Consider the following 22,600-nt stretch of genomic DNA (forward strand, 5'->3'; position numbering starts at 1 on the left):
TTTGAATATCTTTTTTCAAAATCGTCTCTCTCACATAGCTCTTGGCAAATTGAAGTCTTTAATATTTTCCAGCACAGAACAACAAAATTTAGTGTATATTGGCGATACTGCGAACGCCATACTGGCGGGACCGAGTTCTTCCTCTTGAATCAGCTGCCGCCGTCAACTGTCAGAACGTTGGAGGTCAGCCAATTTTATGTTACTGTTTGTGAATGTGTATGTTTACAATGTAATTTTTTCGTGATAATTGTTCTTAATTATCAAGGATTTGTTAGCGCAAGAGTGATTGGTGAGTACGATTTTTAAATTTTAACGATTTTTGCCGCTCGTTAAGTGACGGCCGGCTCGCTCCTGATGATTTTGTCTATATTTTCTCGTGATTCAATCAAGTTGTTGAATCATAGCCAGTATTTTTTTCAAAACGGTTTCGCGAATTTTGCATTCGGCGTTTGCCAGTCATTAAAAAATCAATTTCCATCCGAATTTCGAAAGTGGTTCCACCCATGCGTTGTTGTAATTGGAAAAATATTCTTGATCGACATGCTTCCTACGCTTTTTATGAATATTGTTCTTTAGTCATTCATTCATTTTTGTCGTTCCCTGCTACGAAGAAATGAATTCTTTTTGAAATGTTTATGCTTTAAGTATTTGTTGTGCATAATTGTATTTTTAAATACCACACTTAAGCGTTTGTGACAATTACTTTGGCAATGAAACCTATTTACCGATCGCCGGAGAGTTTCACCTAAGGTCCTAAAATGTGCTTAATTGTTATGCCAATAAGATATATCCGACAGTATATCAGTCAATTATTATACACCCAAATCCGCCATAAGAAAAATGCGCCTCTCTGATTTCTTATTTTAGAGAACTGCATAAAATTTGGAAATAATGAATAAAGGAAGTAGGTAGTTTCTTAATTAATGTAGCGGCACAGTTTTTAATCATCCGTAGTGAAAGCTAAATAGCATAGGAACCATACCAAATCAAGTAGAACATTTGTTATTTTCCTCGAATTTCTCAATCTCGAGGAAAAAGAGTTTCATTGTTTTCTTTACAGTTAAGTATACGCGGATAAATCTCTTAACTAAATTTGGGCGCATCTGAATTGCTTGATTAGTTAATTGGATTATTTTCTAATTTCTAGTAAAGTTGATGATGGCTTTCTTCTGCTTTGCAATTCATATTTTCGTACGCTACCTACTTCCATCTAGATTGTACTACTTATACTATAGTATTTTATATTAAAATGATTTCGACCGCTTAAAATTGCTTATGTAAATATAAAATAGTACAATTTTACGGTATTTGAATCTTCGTACATTAGGCTTAACGTGTGTTTACCGTTAAAAATGGAGGTAGTGTTCCGAACCCGTGAAGTGATAGATAGGTTTTGAAAGGTCAAAAAACTTGGTCTTGCTAAACTATCATTATCAGTAGCTCTACCTAATTACCGCTCACGACGAGAATTGAAAATTATAATTATTATTATATTAAGGTTGGTATGAAGTTAATGGAAAGTCTAAAAAAATCGTTTGACACATCCTGTACAATTGTCCCAGGCATTGCTGGCGCCCTCTTTTGCAGCCGGTTCCTATACCTATTTTTCAGTAAATTGAAACTGCGCAAACGTACAGTTAACGGTTTCCTAATTTATCGATAAAGCCCACGATAAAGTTTCCAGACCCAGACAATAGACAATTAAATGAAGCTTGGTCATAAAATTCTTCGACATCTATCGATTATAAGTTGTCCACGTTTTTTGCATTTTCGCGATAAACTCGCAACAGTTGAAGGATACGCACTTTTTATAGCAAAATCAAATACTAAATTCTAAAAATTTTTAAAAAATATACAATCCGTTTAAGAAAAAGGTTCATCGTATAGTGAGTCAATTGCTTTTGAGTCAAGTATTCTTCAGTCATCGTCAATCACCAACACATACAAATAATAAATTATTGCAGTTGTTTTTCAAGATGGGTTCTTGAAAATATGCAGTAGCCTCCGTATCCAAATCCCAAAAAGCACCCGGGAAGTAAATAGCTGTAATTAGCCCCCTGAAACAAAGCACTTAACCTAAATAATCTCATAAAAACTTGACACTTCTTTATCTAACAATGCTCGACTGCTTGGTCTAGCTTACTTCCGTGACGTCATTGATTGTCATTAAATAGTTGTATAGGTATTCAAGATGTATCCATCCCACTTATTCAAATTGAGAATCAAAAGTGATGTCACCGCTGCCCAAGCGAAAATTGAGTTGTTTCTCTATCTCAGTTGAAATTTGGATGTTTCCTGGTATATAATATAATCTATGGAAAAATGAATGAGCGTTTTTTTTTTAAAGGAATCCAAAGTAATTGTGATATAGTTTTGAAATAGAAAGCACTTCAAACTTGCATGGTCTTTATTTATTATCAAGTGTAAACTAAAACAATTCTGAAGACTACTAGTTCTACTGCAGTGCTAGTGGATACGAAGATCAGAATTGAAGATACAAGCAGTACAAACTTTAAAATGATATAAATAAAGATACGTACAAGGTAAAATAAAAAACTACAAGCAGGTGTATCAAGATTGCGTCAGAGTCGAACAACTGTTGCTCGCTGAAGGACTAATAACAGATCTGAGTTGTTGAGGCCGTAAATTTATGTCTAATGGGATTGACATTTTAATATACTAAATAATAAAACACGAATGTTAATACACCCTTATATTAATTTTAAATATTATTTGATATTATTTAGTTCAATTTCGCTATTGCCACTAATTTACAAATTAAAAATACGGATTCTGACCTGTAACTTGCCTTTTGTCCATTCATTTGAATTTAAATCCCAAACGACGTAGAGTACGCCCCATTAATAAAAACACAACAATAAAATGAAAAAATTATTACGAACATCAAACTTTAGTACATATAATTATTGTACAGGGTCTTCACAAAAAAAACTATATTTACAAACAGTTTTTAATTAAATTATGAAAACGGTTTGATAACATCACACAAAATGTAGAAATATTTTAAGTAAATAAAAAAAATAGTAATACAGGGTGTTCCCAAAGTAATAAAAAAGTTATTGATTTAATATGGATTAAGACAAAATCTTGTTATCGGATTTTTTAAAATAATTAAGTTTGTTTGCTTGAAAGAAAGAAAATAAAATAATGACATGGTTTTTTGCATCTAAAGTATCATTCAGTTAAGCACTTTGCTCTGTTTTTGTTACAATTTTTGCATTAGTTTAACCATTGCTTTGCAATAATTAAGTTTTTGGTTTATACTTAGTTTTAGTATCAAAAGAGCATGACAACCCATCATAAAGAAAAGTTAAGTTACACTATCGCTCTATAAAAAAAAGAAAACAAATTTTTATATTAATTATTTAACAACAATAAATAAGAAATAGTTTAACTAACTTAAAAAAAATCATTTTAACGAAGTGTTATAAAGATGAACTATTTTTTAAATAAAATGTGCCTACTCAGAATCAATGCTATTATTATCACCACTGTGGCTAAAAGATGCAGGGTTTGGATTAAATGATTTTAATAAATTTTGAGCTTCTCGAACTAGCTTTTTCTTTTTAGGTAACTTTAGTTTTCTTAAACTTGTTATACGCGGGTCCGAAGAGATTAATAAATTGTGGAACACATCAATATTAGCATCCATTCTGCTCATTTTTCTTGCATGATGTTCCCGGTATCGTCTGTACTCTTTGTTCCGAGCTTCCTCCGATATTTGTCCGATACGTACATGACATGATTTAAAAATTTCGCCCCCATGAATAAGAATTTCATATATAGTGACAGGCATTTTGTACCAGGAATAAAGAAATACAAATTGTTTGGCTGTTTACCAAAGAATATGATTTAAAACTATTAATATCAATGCTAAGTCCGCTGGCAATCACTTGTAAAATTGCAAAAAATCGATATATTAAATTTTGATCCAGATTCAGAAGATATTATTATTTGAATTTAAATCCCAAACGACGTAGAGTGCGCCACATAGATGTAGTGGAAGTGACAATGACTTGGTCACTTTTTGTTCTGCATGCTTTCGTGTTTTTTTAGGCGCTATCGCATTATTCGCAATGTTATATACTGTACTTGGAGTGCTCGTTAAAACTGACGTCTTCTTCAATGTCGAAGACATGCAAAGGCGATGGGACCATATAATCCGACTCTCTTCGGGTAGAGCCTAATGGTCGTTTAAGGTTTCTATGACATTTCATATAATAACAGAGGCTTCATAATAGTGAAAAATACATATGTATGTCATTAAAAAAAGGTATTGCCAAGCACGCTCAGCCATTTTTGCATCTCTGAATTCGCCAATACGTTGGCATTCATTTAACTCTGTGTCTGGCATTCAGTCATTTAATATGCCTTGATGTAAGTGATGTTCTTCAAAATGAACAAGGATGGCATGACGGGGACCAGAGAGCATTTTAATGATGAAGACATGCAAAGGCGATGGGACCATATAATCTCTGTTCGGGTAGAACCTAATGGTCGTTTAAGGTTTCTATGATATTTTATATAACAGAGGCTTCATAATAATAGTGACCTTATAAAATCATGAAAAATACATACGAAGGGGTACCCATAAAAAATCGGAATTGAATTGCCCCGGGCAGAGCTTGTATAGTACACCTTTCTACCGCTAGGTTGTGGATAGTACAACTTATTGCGAGTTCAACGCCACCTTCATTTGTCCACTTGCAGTGCCATTTTTTGTTAACGCTGTTTTTTTGTTATTTCGTTTTTTTCGATGGCAAGTTTAAAAGAACAACGTGCAGCTGTGAAATTTTGTTTTCTGCTCGGTAAAAGTGCTGCTGAAACTGTTTCAATGTTAAAAACAGCTTATAAAGACGATGCGATGGGAAAAACTCAAGTGTACCAGTGGTTTGTTCGCTTCAAAAATGGTGACAAGTCAATTGATGACCGGCCTCGTTCTGGACGTCCATCAACTGCTCGAATCGACGAAAATATTGAAAAGATTCGAGAGTTTGTGGTCACAGACTGTCGACAGACAATTGAACAATTATCAAAGATTAGTGGGTTGTCTTGGACCACGGTTCAGCGAATTTTAACCGAAGATTTGAGAATAAAAAGAGTTGCTGCCAAGTTTGTTCCTCGTGTTCTGACTGACATGCAAAAAGAACATCGAGTTGAAACGTGTCGTGCTTTGAATCAACAGCGTGAAACGGATCCAGATTTTCTTTCAAAGATCATTACTGGTGACGAGTCATGGTGCTATGGTTACGATCTAGAAACGAAGCAACATCCAGCCAATGGAAGACGTCACTTTCTCCCCGTCCAAAAAAAAATATCGTCGGGTCAAATCAAACATCAAAACGATGCTGATTTGCTTTTTCGACATCAACGGCGTAGTTCATGCAGAGTTCGTTCGACCAGGTGAGACCGTTAATCAAGCTTTTTATCTGGAAGTTTTAAGAAGATTGCGCAACAGTATTCGACAAAAAAGACCCGATTTGTGGCGGACGGGGGACTGGTTCTTTCACCACGATAACGCACCTGCACACACAGCCATTTCTGTGAAGCAGTTTTTGGCTAAAAATGGCATGGTTCCTCTGCCCCGTGCACCTTACTCGCCTGATCTCGCTCCGTGTGACTTCTTCTTATTTCCACGCATGAAAAGGGACATGAAAGGCCAGCGATTTGACAACATTGAAAAGGTCAAGAAAAAATCGAGGGATGAGCTGTCGGATGAATATAAAAAATGTGTCGAACAGTGGAAACACCGCTGGGACAAATGTATTAGTTGTAATGGAGAGTATTTTGAAGGGGTTTAAGGTCGTTCTGTGATTTTCAAAACAATATATAGTTTATAAAAAATGATTCCGGTTTTTTTGGGTACCCCTCGTATGTATTTCATTAAAAAAAAAAAAGGTATGTCCAAGTACGCTCCGCCATTTTGGCATCGCCAATACGTTGGCAATAACTGATGTAAGTGAGGTTCTTCAAAATGAATAGGGATGACATGGCGGGGACCAGAGAGCAGTACGCACATTTTAGAAGGCACTGTGACAGAACTGAAATAGAAACTCTTTTTCTTTCGTTCTTTTACTGCTGAAGGTGCCGCTTCAGAGAGCCGCGTTCTTTTCCGCAATTACCTCTCCGTTCCGTTGCCCATCCGTCCTCTGCGACCGTAATTTTTTCCCATCGAATTTCTTTCGATATCAATCTGCGACGCGTCGCGGTGTACATACGTGCGGGTCCGAAACCATCATCCTCTTCCTCCAGTTTACGGTAAAACTCGTCTTTCAGATGCCGGCATAACGCGCGCCAGCTTGCATCCGTTGCGTTTGTATACTCGTCGGTGATTCTTTCGTTTGTTCTCCTCCGTTCCCCTTCGGTCTGGTTTATTTTGCCATTATTTGTTATTGTTAAAGTGCGAGATCGGCCGTTTGCCTTTAAAAGCCGTACGTCATCTTAATCGGGATTTTAGAACGATGCCAAAGTTTCGATAGAAAGACAGGTAGTAATTCGTGTGTGTGCTTGTTTGCCAAAAGTTAAGAGGGTGTGGACTGTCACTTTTTTCCTTGTTCGTTTGTTTTGGAGTTGTTGGGATGGCGTATCAAGTATCGTTGATTTTCAGCTTAATAAAAACTGAAATAATGGTACAAAAAACAGTTCGTCAGCGAACACGGCTTTGCCGTATATTTTTGTACTCTAAAGTGTCAAAAAAAGTAAAACTCATGTTTTTCTGGAGACAGTAAAAACTTTTGTTACGTTGCGTTTTCTTTTTAAACAAATATTAATTCGATTTTTTTTCCCGTTTTAAATTAGAATATATAGGGTGTTGCGTCTTTTTAAAAAGCTGCAGTTTTGGAAAATTTCCCAGCAAACGAAGGTAAAACCTTTCTTGATCTCCAAAGCATTTACATTTACAATAGATTACGGTTTTTTAATGAAAAAAAAAAGATTCACGAATAGCTTAAGGCGTCCTGGGACACCACTGAATTTCGTAATTTTCATCCACGTTGTGAATAATTAATGCCTTATCTCAATCATCAACCACAACAAAGTTCAACAAAACCGCCGAAGCATCTTGAAGATCTATTTATTTGTTTCTAATTTTGGGCGTGTTTACATGAATTGTTATCATTCTGGAATTGAGGTACTGAGAATTCTGGTAGTGATTGTAATCTTTTTAAAAGAAATTATATTTTGTTTTATTTTTCATTTTCTTTATGTAGTTGCAAGAATATTTTTCACAAAAAAATTCTTGCAAATTGTTGAAAGCTAAGATTATTCAACTAGGCGCAGTTTTATACAGGGCGCGCCAACTACGGCGTGTCGAAGGATGATTACTTCTCACCAAAGAGATGGTGTTTCGAAAACCTTTTTTGTAGCTGTCGAATTTGAATGAACATGAAAAAATAATGGACGAAAGGTACCATTATGAAAATGGCCTTCCTTTCATTTTTGACTATCGACTTTTATAAAATTGATCAAAAATTTTTTTTTATTTTAATTGTCCATGTAAGTATGCGTACCTATTCCCGTTTTACCCCCATAACACCCTATATAATGGAAGTAATTTAAAAGCCTAGCCTATTTTACTACATTTTACTACATTCAAAAAGTATTTTCCGAAATGCCGCCCTGCCCGTATAAAGCAAAAATTTAATTAATCAATCATGATCGGAAATCATTTTAAAAGATAATTTTTGGGCATAATATAGGAGGGTTTCTTTCTTTTTTTTTCTCAATCCTTTGCCCTTCGCAAAAAGAAAAATATTACGAAAACTTAGACGAATGAAATGTTATCCCCGCTTCGATTTTTTACAAGAACCACTGAGCATTTCGATTCGCCTCCATAACGTTTTCTTGTCCTCAGGGAAAATCGTCGCGCCAATCTGAAAACAGTTATTGTTCGTGCCGCGTCGATATTATCTCCGCTGTACTATAATAATTTTAGTGCTAAATAACAAAGTAAACAACCGGTAAAAATGATAAGTGAACCCGTGAGATATGACCGTCGTGACCAATACAGAAATTTGCATACCGGTGACGTATAAGACTCCACGGTATAGAGGCAGGTCAGTAATAGCAGTTTAGCTTATTTCCGTTTTCTCTTCCGATTCGCTACTTCCTTGTTTATTCGACTTTTACTATGCCGTCCTAGCAGTATACAACAATCATGTTAGACGAAAAAAAAGTAGTTTCTAGTAGTAGCAGTAGTGGTAATAGTAGTACTAGTAGTAGTAGTAGATACTTGGGATATTTGATGATCCATCATCCATTTATTATTTTCCGTACAAGTTCAATAGTTAGTAAGTGTGATCACCTTATAGGACCACGGTGGAAATAATCTGGCTCAAAACTTGGATCTTTTACTTGCTGAAGATAATGCAATGCAATAGGTTGTAACACGTTATTAATATAGGATTGACAGTTTATGTTTCTGTACAAAACCGTGACGGTGCCATGTCTGCGGTGAACTCTTCACCACCATCAGCCACGACCCGATCCCACTTCTGATTCTTGAGACCCCCTTCCTGACACCATTCGAGACGCAGCTGTCTATTGGTTAATGGATAAGCTCTAATTCTTCTTATTATGGATATCCGTCTCCCCATAGCTCCATTCATATCGCATTGGCGTGGTTTTGCTGAAACGGTATTTCAAAGCACTAATAACTCTTTGGAGCTTTTCTTCTTCACTAGTAGTAAGACATATACTTGTTGCAATGTCAGTTGCAGTCTATAATGTGGAAGCTCAGTCTTTTCCGGAACAATTTTATAACAATCATGACAAGACCTGTCAAATGTTGTTATTTGTTGATGATATTTATAAATGAAAGGAGAAGACACAGGCTAGGTCTCAGTTGTCTAGCTTTCCTGATAACCGAGTCGGACTCGTACATTTTGAAATGTTTTACTGGATAAAACTATTACTTTTGGTATTTCATAGGCGTAGATATTGGAAAGTATTTATCTAATTTCTTGCCCAGGCTTGAGGTCAATAGTTATTTGCTATTTTTTTGTTGCGAAATTAATTGAAAATAATAGTAAGGGAGCGTAAATTTTATCCGTCAATGGGAACAGCGTAATTTTGAAAAGCTAAATTAAAAAGCAGGTTTTAGACCCATTGCCCCAATAGTTTTGTATTTTAATGCATATCTGGACTATGACAATAATAAATAACCCAGCGGTCTTCGATAGCAAGAACACTGGCAAATTAGAGAGAAATGGAAATAGTTAATAACGGCGATCATTCAAATCAGAGAAATTATTTAATTGCGGTGAAACGCGCCCGATCGTTTTGAGCCATCGATCGAAATAATTCACAAGACTCACAAAATACTCGGTTGTGGGTAAATAGTCGGGTTATTAGAAATCGATGATCTATTGTGTAGTGCCATCCGATTAGCAGGGCAACCATTGACGAAAGAAATGATTTACTGTTGAAGAATATTTAGTGCAAGTGAGCGAGCATCGTGGTCAATAACCTCCTCTTAATTACACGTATTCTTACGTTTAAACGTAATTAAGCCCATCGTTGTGTGTAATAATTTGTTGTATAATTTCCTTTATAATGCCCCAAGTTAAACGTTTTCCTGTCAATTTTTTGCACGATTAATACAATCGGGCAGAGAAGTACAGCTACAGAAGTTCTCGACGTGATACATCCTATGGTAATAAATATATTGCCGTTATCGATATACACGTTATTTCGAAATATAACATTTGTCAAAACAGTTATTTTTCTTCTGATATCCACGAAGATAACAGATCAAGGTAACTTTTGACTTTTTTTAATTGAAAATTTCATTCATTGTCCCAGATGCTGAGGTTAACTATAGGTAATATTTGATTAAAATTTTACATTCTAAAGAAAAAGACTGCGATTAGCCCTTCTAATAGAAACTGAAATTATTGCTGGATAATGGTTCTTATTCTGAAAGGCATTACACTACTGTTTTATCTTTTTATCTATTTGAAGTTAAAAAAAAGAAACACGAAGGTAACAGTAATTAAGTTGATATAATGCAGATTCGTTTTCTGATTTTGTGAATTCACAAACGTTTTTTGATTTGGCCAATTGCGAAGACACCAGAGTAATCCATTTGAACTACCAGATGCTTTGTAAATGCCTGAATTTTTGTATCTGTTTTAAAGAAGTCAAGTGTAGGATATTTACTTCAAAAAGTTGTTCTAGATGGCCGTAAGGAACTAGAGATTTTCTTGCCTATTTCGGCGGTGTCAAAGATGTGCTTTGAGCAACTGCAACGGTGCTTTTAAGCTGGCAATTAAACATATTTTTCCACTTCGTTTCTCTGAAACTTCCACTGACACGTAGCTACGCTACAGTTTGTAATGAATATGAGAAAAGTGAAGCAGAGGACTTTCATGTTACCAATATTAACCTGTGGATATCTACTTCTTGAATTGTCGTTTTATAAATAGCTATTAATACATTATTATTATATTTATTTATTCAGTTTTCTAAGAACCGAAAACATTTTGTGAACTGTCAAAATCTTGCAGTTACCTAGTTCCATCCATCCAGTCTATCGAGTACTATTTCTTAATATTTATTGCCAGTTTCTCGGAAGATTTTCAAGGTTGTAGTAATTTGTTAAGAGCCGCCACTATCCATTGTGTATTCGGCGCTTTATGTCCTTTTGCATGTCGTTCTTTTGCTTTATGTGTGACAAGGTATTTAGATTCCTTCATTCTTTTAAAGGATCTACTGGCCGTGTGCATTACGTTTTCCTACACTTTGCTTTTTATCTGTTTCTTCTATACAGCCTATTTGAACCTTCTTTTGTGTCGCATATATTCCTCACATATCATTTACCTACCTAATTACATTTTCTGCATTAAATGAAAGCCATGTAATTATATATTTCTATTGTTTTTATTCTCGGTAGCATTTAACAAATCAAGCAAAGATGACGGGCATCAGAAATCTTGCGCTCACGCACGAGTGAAAATTCTGATTATAACGAGCGGTTAGAGAAAAAAAGACAGGAAACAATATATACCCGGGGAGGTATTCGCCAGACGCCAAAAATGGCGGTACGGGTTCCCATGTTGGAAATACGATTCGATTTTACGCATTCTTCTTCGGCTTTTTTTTTCGACTCGGCGGACAGTAAATTAGCTTGACGTTTCTGCATTCTGCTGGCCTGTCGGGCAATTTGTGCCTTATATGAAAAATAAAGTGATTTTAAAGGCAGTGCCGATTTTTTACATCGGTTTATTTGCGTTTGTCTTGTCAGAGAAAATCGAAACTGGGAAAATCTGCGTGTCGTTAGTCTTGGTTAGTTGATATGTATTTTTCACTTTTCCCGTCACTTGCCATATCGGATGAAACGTTCTATTCCATTGAGTCGAATCTCCGAACATTCCCGTCTTGAACTGGTTTGGTCTGACGAAAGACTTACTGCAGATCCTGGTCATATTCTTCGTCTAGTTGTTTATTTCCATTGCGTATTTTCCCATATTAAAAATACTTATTTTTACCAATTTGAATTAATTCAAACAAGAAGAACGTATACAGCTTGGTATACCATTCGAATAAGTGAGATAACTAAAATACAAACATGGTTAATAAATATACTCTTGGACCTCAATCACAGGTTGTTTTTTGTTCGGCAATTAGTTTCTTCTGGATGAAGATTTCGAAGTTGTGTTTATCTTTATCTTTTTTTTAATAATTATAAAAGTATTATAATTTGGTATGAAAATCTAATTTCCTCTTTATTTCCTATATTTTACCATATATTTGCCGTTATTTCTTCATATTTCATCGTTTTTCCTCATATTTCCTCATAACTAGGTTAAGTATTTCCTAGATGGTTTCTCCTTCGGTATTACTCCTCTTAATATGTTTGTGTGTTGTATGTTTGTGCAGTTTAGTGTGCAGTTTAGTTTTAGTCAATTAACAATATTTATTGGCAGCTTCAAGTACAATCTTTTGAAAGTAATAATTTACCTAATTTTTAAATGAAAAAATTATACGATCTTTGACATTTTTTCCAATTACTTGCTATCTATTTCGAGTCGTCGTTTTCTTTCTTCTTCTCCAAATTCCAAAAAGGCAAAAGTTCACTTGGAAATTTCTATACGTGCCAAACGTAGGAAATTTTTATCGAAATCGAAAATATCTTATCAAATAAAGTCAGCAGCAGTTTGTACCGCGACATCCCCCCTCCCTCCCCAAACTAATTTATTAATTTTTATTATGTATTATGGTATGTATTATATGTATATAGTTTTCGTTTTTATTATTAAATACATACATAAGCAATAAAATAATTTCCTCGTTTTCAGTTTTCAGTCTGTTTGCCGCATTTGTCATCTCTGGGAAAATGAAAATCTTTGCTTATGCAACCACAAAAGTTGTGTAATTGTTTAATAATTATACATAATACTAATACTAATAATAATAATAATAATAATAATAACAATAACAATAAAGGGCCTATAATCGATTTCGAAGGAGATTCCTTACAAAATACATAGGTAATAATATAGCTGTGAAGGCGGGATCCAACATAGTTGCTCAACCCCCTAAAACAATCATTTATAAAATAAAAAATAGCATATAAATTACATAGACATTCATTCAAAGTGGTCGAGTTAAATTGTGAAAAAAAAAAACATTTTTAATAATTTTAACACTGCTAGAGTGAATTCAAAAAAGAAATAGATAAGGACAAACAAATCAACACTATGCATATATACAATTTGATAGTCACTAGTTTTATGATCGATCTTTACTATGACAAATAAATAAATGGCTTTGTAAAAAAAAATTGCCTCGTATTAATTAACAAAATTGTTAAGGAGATTGTGTTTCTTAAAATGTCAATTACGGTGTTTTTTTTATAACGATGCGCCTATTCGGTTATCAAGAGTAACGGTGGTCGACCAGATACCAAATTAAACGCATAAAAAGCTCATTTAACGCAAACAGTTTTAATTGTTTATACCCATAAACGTCTGTTTTAATCCCTCGCGATACTGTTATTGTGCCAATTTTAAGTTATAGGTACTGAACAATCATTGTTTGGAACCTGTAACACAGGGCAACTAAAAAATATACTCACTAATGAGAAATTTTATATCTCCCACATGGGGAGTTTATTTTATCCATTTCTTAAATGAAATATTTATTTGTATGAAAGTGCTACAAGCACCTGATTGAAGCACAGTTGAACTACTCCATGTGTCTGACATATACATCCATATAACCTCTATAGTTCTTCTAGCTCTCCTATACCTTCTTATATATTATAGGATATAATATTGAAGTATGTGTCAAATATATGTCAAGAGTAATTCAAATGTAGCATCTTGTCTAGCCTGGGCGACGCAATACCTACTTTAGTTTGAGCGTCGCCAAGATGTTTTGTTTGTATATCTTATATATACGCAGTTATAGTATAAATTGAAATTCACATACATTTTTTGCAACTAGAAACGACTAGAAGTTCGGTTATTTTTTATCCACTTAACAAAAAATTACTGTACTCCAGTAAAAGTAAAAGAATTTTTAATTCACACAGAAGACAGTTGTATAATTTGATTGCAAGGAGTTGCTAACTGTATTTGCAGTTTGTTGCCTTATTTTTCTAAGTAGGAAATTTGTGTGGGGTATAAATCTTTGTTTGACTCTGGGGTTTATTTGGGCTTAAAAATAAATAAAAAAAATAATTCTCAATTTGTGGCTATTTTGGACTTTTGTGAGCATTGTGAAGAATGTTTTATCATCGCCAAATTGGTCGTAGAATTGACACCTGTATTATACCAGAGTTTTCATTGAGCATTTTTGTTCCTTAACGTTTTTTTTTTGTTGTCTTGTTATCCCAGCTTTTTGTAACAAAGTTTTACATATTGTTTGTTTTCTTTTACGTCAGTGGAGTTACAAAACTTTGGAACTGGCCTTCCAGATCACCTGAATTTCATTGCATGCAGCACTTTCGATAAAAAAAATTCTTACTACCCTGTACACCGTGAAGTGGTGTGCTTAAAACCTGAGCGATCCATCAACTCCTTCGGCACTGTTCGACAGGCCAAACGACCCAAATAACAGCGAAGATCGGGTTCCGCTACCAAAATAAACGCGGATGCATTAACGCCAGATTAAAAATAATCTCGAATGCACTTTGAGAAGGAAACGAAACCTATTTGTCGCCCTATTTCGGGCATTTCATTTTAAGTGCCTGCGAAGAATCTGTGCTCTCGAATACACACGACACGAGGTGATTATCGGTATTAATATTAGAAAGATGCTTAGCAGACGCCAATAACAACGATACAGACTAAAAATCAAACATTATTACAATTAACTACGAGTCGGTATTTAGACTGAAATATACATTTTATAAATATATGAACCTCACATTCACCAAATTCTTCTTTTTAAACGATCCCAACATTTTATACAGCTATAAGAAGGGAGCAAAAGATATAGTGTACATACCTCGATGCATTTCAGTCACTGACTCTATGAGCCAGACAATCTTACGAATTGTACATATGAAAGAAAAATGTTGCTGGTGCAATAAGGTGGCATGTGTTGTTTGATGGTATCATAGATAGATAATGTCAATTTTAGAAGGTCCTAAAGTGAATAGAAACAAAATATGTTCTGTCACCTACCGGTCCAAAATTAAACTTGGAAATGAACGCAATCTAAAAAAATGTAAAATAATATACTATGAACGAGTTGGGTGGGTAGTAGATTTTTGCTGATTGTTTCTGTTTTACTTAACTTCACCTAGTTTCAGGCAATTTAAAACTAATCAACACTATTGTAATGTGAGGTATGCAAGGGTTAAAACCACAACAAATAATTGTTTTTTTAGCGCTGTTACGTCATTACGCATTAGGCAAAATTAGACCACCAAATTCCGCATCATTCTCTGCTGATCTAATAGACCATTTCCTGGCGCGTGCAAATAATCGCTCATGTTAATCAAATAACTATTTCAAATGTTTGCCCATTATAAATTAGGTAGGGTTAGATTAATCTTTCCACTTCAACTCTGTGCTCTACAGGGCGTTTCAAAAGACATGCACGACGAACGAGTCGTTATCGAGAAGCAGTATTAAAAATCTTAAATATGGTATTCACGTATTTCTAAGAAAAAAAATTGTCTGCGCCTTTTAAAAGGAAAACGAAGCTTTGAGTACAGTTTCTCGCTATTTAAAAATGCAAGGTTTCATTAGGGGCCCTGGAAAAATAAAACAAAACTCGCTTCTAAAGAAACAGGGAAGCATTCAAAAGCTTACACTTATTCGTAGGTTTTGGATTCTTTCGGTGTTTGCGTAAGCGTAATTTTAAACGTCCTAAATCTAAGGGTAAGATCAGAAACGACCGACGTTAGTTTCGGTTAGTCGAAACTCTATCAGAAATTTGATTATTAGCGGTTAAAACTGAGTTATCAAATCTTAATGAGTCATAAGTTTAGCGCACATTTTTTATACTAACCTTATAAGTTGCCAACAATTGGGCCAATATACTTTCGGAATCTTAAGCAGCTATGCTTGGTAGTAGATAGAAAAATGTGCGCTAAGAGAAATAACGACACTGGAAAAAATGTCCGATTCTCAGGCGATTTGTAAGTTTGAAATTTATATTAATTTCTTATTTACATCCTTATAAGTGCTAACATAAAAAAACAGTTTATTCTCAGTTATTTAACCTACCTTAATATGTCTCTTAAGAATATAATTTGAAATTGTCTACCTAAAATACATATATCTAGCAGACCCTTGATCCAAATTTCCTCGTCATCTTATATTGTAGAAAATGTGGAAATAATCCATACTAATTGTAAGCAGGCAATAAGGCATCAGCCAAATTGTATACGTAATGAATATTTCTGTGTACTGTGTACTGGTTATATTTTAAAAAATGCCAGTATATTTCACTCCTTTAAAAAAAGTCATTGAGTCATAGATGTCGACAGGAAGTATCATGTATATCTGCAAAGTTACTATATTTTATGTCAGTATATCCACGAATTCTATCACTTTTGCCCTTGCTTCATTGCCATTCATCATTTGTATTTATTTATTCGCGGAAATTGAAAGAGTTTGGTGCTGTCCGAGTTGCCAATTAAAAACGATCACAACTTATTATGATGCACCTCGATTTCAGTCGCTAACTCCTTAGAATGTTAAAATAACAAAGTATTCACGCGATGCCTGCGAAATGAATATTTATTTGTTATTTTCTCTGAACTCAGAATGTCGGCTTTCATTTAAAAGTTTTTGAACGTAGTAATTTCATAATCTCACTCCTTTGTCTTGTCGTATGACGTAAACTCGTCTATATTTTTCCAAGGGTCAATCTACTGATTGAGGCAAATTGTTGAAGATATAATATATGTTGTCCTATAGCGAAATCCCTTTTATCTATCTATATTGTATACACTTACTAGACAAATCCCTATTTTAACCGTACTTTTGTAAATATAATTGTCATAGCCATCATTCAAGCAAATTTATGCATCCGCCTTACTTAATCTGCTGATCATGTTACTTCTTCGTTGGTTAAGGCAGAATGGTGTGTAAATTGCGGAATGCTACCTTAGGAAGCTGTTGTCGTTAAAGCCATTACTTTGGTGATTTGCAGATTGCAAATCCGCTACGTAATGCCGTCGGCCAGGCTGACGTTGCGCGAAGAAGATGTCGTCCGGCTGACATTGGAGTTCCTCCACAATCGCGACCTGCACATCTCGCAGCTGAGCCTCGAACGCGAAACCGGCGTCATCAACGGCTGCTACAGCGACGACGTCCTGTTTCTGCGTCAGCTGATCCTCGACGGCCAATGGGACGACGTGCTGGAGTTCATTCAGCCGCTGGAAGCGCTCAAAACGTTCGACTGCCGCAAGTTCAGCTACTCGATACTGAAGCACAAGTACATCGAACTGTTGTGCATAAAATCCGAGGCCCTCGTTCAAGGATCGAGCGTGGATAACGCCGTCGACGAAGTAGTCAGGGTGTTGAACGATTTGGAGAAGTACTGTTCCTCCAAGGAGGATTACTCCAACTTGTGTCTGTTGCTGACGTTGCCCAGACTAACGGACCACCTTCAGTATAAAGATTGGAATCCGAGCAATGCCAGGGTTCAATGTTTTAGGGAGGTGTATCCGTTGGTGGCGGAATTTCTTGCTGGTGATAAGAAGAACGGCGACGGCCACGCCAACGTCAGTTCGAAAAATGATAGACTGATTCAGTTAGTGATAAAAGGTAACGGACTTGATTTGAATTTTGTTTAGTATTACGCCGATACTGTTTACAGTGGATCAGAGAATTTCTTACAGATCCTTCTTATTCGTCTTGCAATGCCATAACCGTTATCGTTCTTTAGCCAAGAAGTACTTTTCCTGCGTTATCAAACGCCGTATTTTTCTGGATGTCTCATTATGTGGGCACGGTATTGCGCCTTAATATTTGTTATTGTCCTAACCTTTTCCAATTCCATATTCATGGAAAGGAGTACGTCATTATTTCTTACCTTTTCCACCAAGCTGATCGTCAACAGCCGTCGATACACGCACATTTCAAATTTCATTATATCCTTTCAAGGCTTTTGTCTCCAAGCTTCCATTCCATTCCAGACGAACAGATAAGTCTTAGCATCTTCCCATCTTCATTCTATGTTGTAATCTTACAGAGCGAATTTTGATCTCAGCGAATGGTCTCAGTGTTCTGTTTGATAGATCATTTACCTGCAATAATATTATAATCTAGTACCTATCTGCTTTTTACAAAACTTATGGATTCCTCCTGTTGGTTTCTTTAGACCTTGTCTGAAACTGGCTCGTATTTATCTATTGTTAACATCCTATAAACTTATAGACGTTGTTCGAGTTGACTTAATCTTCAGTGATTTATTATAGTAATAAGTAATAGTGATTAATTATTAAAGTCCAGCACTTTACAGGGTCAGAACCTATTTCTGTTTCACAATTGTTTTCTGCAAAAGTTATTTTGTTTGTATATTTGTTTTTGCCAATAAATCCCAATTTATTTATTCAGGAATACTCTACGAGTCGTGCGTAAATTACTGCCAAGCGAAAGCGACCGGTACTACCGAAGCGAACTGTCAGGAAATGACGTTCTCGAAGTTATTGGACGGCACCATTGGGTTCAGCGATTCGGATTTGTCGCTGCTCTCGTGGCTCCAGAGCGTTCCAGGCGAGACGTTCTCCGTGCCCTTCGAACAAAAAACCCTCAACGTGGACGTGGAAAGGTTGGAGAGGCCCTCGTTGGAGACGTCGTGGACTGAGCACATGCTGGTGACCCCGATCAAACCAAAGACATTTCCCCATTCGGCCATGCCGTTCACGAGGCCCAAAAGCGCCGCGGATATCATGTCTAGGTATGCGTCTCATTTGCCGTACTTATTCAGATAATAAATATCATTCTATTTAACCAGAAACTTAAGAGGTTAACTAATTCACCTGATAATAACCGCTGGTTTTCAATGTTTTATCGTGATCTAACGTTTCACTGCATTTTATGGTGTCTTTTTGTTATACAGAGCAAGTTGTAGTTCAGCTGAGGTCTCGACCATTCGTGAATCCACTTGCCTGTGATATCCAATTTTTGCGGTATTTATCGGTGTTCTTCTAGATTGTAGTCGGTTTTTGTTGGCTTCTTCAATATGGTCGTATATTGGGAGTTTTGTTGAGTATCTTCCTGTATTCGTTTGTCAGCAGATTTATTCGGCGTATGTCGCTCAATACTGGTGGCCATTGAGTTGGGGTGGATTTGTGCCATTTAGTTGTGGCTGGAGCGCAATACTCCGTTGCCGAATAAACAAGACCCAAGGCTGACAATCTAAGTGTGCATATGCTGATGCTCCCCATGTGGAGCCGCAGAGCTTGTGTATAATATTATTTCTGGTTTTCAGGTTTTCTGGAGTTAGTCAGGTGTGCATTAAAGCTTGATGTCCTGTCAAGAGTGACACCTAAGTATTTTGGTTTTTGTTGTGATTGAGTAAAGTGTTATCAAAGTGGACATTAAGTTTTCTGTCGGCCATTTTGTTGTTTTATTGGAAACAGGTTATTTCTGTTTTTGAAGCATTAGGTTGGAGTCTCCATTTTTGAAAGAAGCTTCGCATCACTGTCAGGTCCGTAGTCGCGTAGTCAAACTTTTTGATCACCTCAAAGACTCTGTCGTTAAGCAGGTTTTCTATTAGTCTAGATGTGAGTTTTCAGGGAATTTTTCATAAGCATTTATATATCATTCCTTCCCTCCAAACGGTGTCATACACTACTGACAGGTCAATAAACGCAGCAGAGTTCTTTAGTCAGTGATATTAAAAAAAAGTTTTTTATTGCTTTGTGAGTTTGTTTTCGTAATTTTTAATAAAATGCCACTTGGTAAGAACTGACCTTTGCTAGTATGGGACTAAGTATATTTAATTTTTCATATTTTAATATCTTTTGAAAATACAGAATATTGACTTAAAGTTTACCATAAAATATTGCTAAATATGCCATTTGTTGTCATGTTAGCTTGGTAGTAAAGTCTGCATGCAGAGTAACGTGAATTAATTGTTCATTAGGCTTTGTACCATTTAAGTTTTTGGGTAAAAGATATGGCTGTTAAGGTTATTTTAAGCCACAATTCTACAAAAACTACAAATTATATAAATAAATCTATGTTGACGTTTTCATTAATTTGCAACACTTTGATATTATTTCGCCTAAAATATCAATCCAAATATTAAAAAGTGGATCACATATTGGCGAGTTGAAAATAGCAAAAATTGTGGCAAGGTATAAAACTAAAAGATGAGTTTCCAACTATCAAGTATCTTCTTAAAAATAATGAAATACATTCTATAAGTGCAAAAAATGTGATTCCTAAAGCCTCGTTGCCAGTTCTTATGTAAATGTTTTGATGTCTACAATAAATCGTTAAAAAAATATTTTTCTCATCTTTTCATAAAGAAAGCGGCTTTCTGAAACTGACAACCGACGTCACCGGATCAGTCGATTGGGCACGGAATATATAATCAGGGATATAAATAATAGAATTACATTTTTTAGATTTAACTTGCCCAACTCTTTAAAAAACAAATACAATTATTATCATCTTATTCTGATTTTGGCATTTTAATATAATGTAATTTTTGCCACAAGACTAACTTGAACAAGAAGTTCGATTATTTTCCAATCTAATGACCGCAAATAGAAAATATAGTAAGTTGGACTGTAAATTTTTGAAATTATTTAAGACGTTTGTTAGTAATTACAAGATATTGTTGAATGCTTTCCCTTAGCGAAAAACTAAAATGAAGAAACTTGTTCAAATATCCAATTTTTGATCAAAATAAAATTTTCGTTTCTACAGTCTAGCAAACGGCGGCTATAAAATAATCAAGAGCGTACATAAATATCTTTTTTTGACAGTTGATTGCAGCAAACGCATTTGTAGGGTTGTCGAATTGATCGGTCATTTTTTTTTTGTCAATTGACCAATCAAATGACTGAAATAATTTTAAAAATACTTTGAAATGTATATTTATTTATTTATATTTATTTATATTGTGCGTTATGTCGCCGTCGCGTTATTCTGGGAACCAAATGGAGTGGATGTTATTATTATTAGGATTTCCCGAATCGCTTAGTGTCGTATTCGGATATTTCTCGAAGAAGGTTTTAGGTAAATTGAACAGCACAAATTTATTATAAAATACATATTATTATTATTAAATAATGATAGATAACGCTTTACAAAATGTGATTTAAAACATTTTTTTAACTGCTCAATTGTCAATTGACCACTCCCATCACTACGTATTTGTATGCCAATTTTTATTTGCTATAGTTAATTAAAGATTTTATTAAAACAACCAGTGACCTATTTTTGATATTAATCGATGTTGAAATGAAACTTACAAAGCAAGAATTCGTAAGACCACCTCTGTAGTTAATTAAGTTAATCATCTAAGAGATATTTTATAATATAAAAGTAATATAAAGTATTTATTCATAATGTTGGATGAGGATGCCGTTAATTTAAGGGAAAACCTTAGTTCTCTAATGATCTACAGAAATTAAATATATGTATATCATGACTAAAGCCGAATTTTGAGCTTAGTTTGTTGCTTTGAATGTTGTGAAAAAAATTGGTGATGGGGCGCGCAAGTGGCTTTGCGGCATACAAAATCTGAATCAGCGTGAAGTAACTTGTAGAAAATAAATAAGTCTGCAATAGCTCTTCTGCCCTGTAGTAATATTATCTTGTTATCTCTTTGAAACCATCATCATGTACGTGTTGATGTTTTTTGTGAGGCGGGTGATTTAAATATTTGTTTTGTACGTTTAATATACGTTCAATTAATATTATTAATATTACGGGTTCCAAGCAGAATAGCCAAAGCTAAGTTTGCTAAAAATCAACAAAGGCAAAACTTTTGTCTGCCCGACAATGTAACTCATTAATTTTTTATATTGTTAACCTAGGTCACGAATTAATTTTTTTTTTTGCATTTATAATTGATCGTTCTATTTATACACGTTCGTTTAACAATTTCAGGTCGCTCATGCCAGTATTGGACGCTTCAGCGTACGGAACGCACCAAGGAACGGCAGTGCAGAATGGAAACCCCCGTATGATGGCGATGAGTACCGGCGACATAACCCTGAACGGACCCATGTCGCGCAGCAGCTTCGCGAGCTTCCATTTGACGGGTAACCTCCCGCACCTGAATAATCTTCACTCCCTCTTTTCGTATACGCTTTTGCAGGCATCAAAAACAACAAAACGATGAACAGTTCTGTGGACCGGCTTTTCGAAAATGAAGGCGAAGTTTTCCTGAGCAACAGCTACGCAGAATTCCAGCAGTTGCCCTCCATCCAAGAGCAGACGAGCACGCCGAAAGTTAACAGCGTGAACCAGAGCGGGAGTCACGTGCCCAAAAGTCCCGAGAGGAAGGTGTCGAACGCGTCCACCCCGGAGCATCGGGGGCGGGAGAGTCCGGCCAGCGTGGGCACCGCGAGATCTTCCAGGAGAGATTCGCTGAACGAAAGGTATGTCCGGCGCATCCACCTTTTCCCGATTCGCAGTTTTAAGTGCCGCGCGATCCTAGCGGCTAACGTGCGAACTTGAGAATGCAGGCAATGCGCCGATCCATTGCATTGCCATCCTTTTACAGTTTTCCAATTTGTTGTTTGGTGTTGAAACACCCATTTTCCTATTTATAGGCGTCACTTATCTTGTTTATCAGCAAAACCAACGAAAAATTACTAATTTATAGGTGAAGGTAATTGCCAACAAAAGACATGGAAAAAATCCTTTTTATAAAAGAAATCAGTCACTAAAATTTTAAAACTATACTTTCGGACTACAGTTAGATTATAGGAAAAAATACAGAGTCATTAATATTCGAGTTTATTGCAATTATTTGGTTGGTTGTGAAAAAATTTCAAAGTCTTTTTTTTTTACTCTATATTTTAGAATTCAGTATCAGAAAAACAACTGAACCTCCGAAATGTAACATTTTTGTATAAAATCTTTTTTTTTTTAAATAAAGTCCACATATTTAAAGAGCGCCTTTCCATAATTACAAAAGTATGTAATTT

General features: G+C 35.4%; 1 protein-coding gene across 1 annotated transcript in view; it reads left to right on the top strand.

The window, feature by feature from the left end:
- Positions 1–155: 155 nt before the first annotated feature.
- LOC132707864 (WD repeat-containing protein 47) overlaps positions 156–22,600 on the top strand; it is a 106,061-nt gene continuing 83,616 nt past the window's right edge. The window contains exons 1-5 of the mRNA XM_060679850.1: positions 156–289; positions 16,633–17,249; positions 18,042–18,384; positions 21,555–21,709; positions 21,766–22,048. Of these exons, the coding sequence (XP_060535833.1) occupies positions 16,652–17,249; positions 18,042–18,384; positions 21,555–21,709; positions 21,766–22,048 (1,379 nt within the window). The 5' untranslated portion in view covers positions 156–289; positions 16,633–16,651. The remainder of the gene's footprint in view (positions 290–16,632; positions 17,250–18,041; positions 18,385–21,554; positions 21,710–21,765; positions 22,049–22,600) is intronic.

This window comes from Cylas formicarius, unplaced genomic scaffold (assembly GCF_029955315.1).
Source record: "Cylas formicarius isolate icCylForm1 unplaced genomic scaffold, icCylForm1.1 PGA_scaffold_9__14_contigs__length_23061073, whole genome shotgun sequence".
In the NCBI taxonomy this organism is placed as follows: Eukaryota; Metazoa; Arthropoda; class Insecta; order Coleoptera; family Brentidae; genus Cylas; species Cylas formicarius.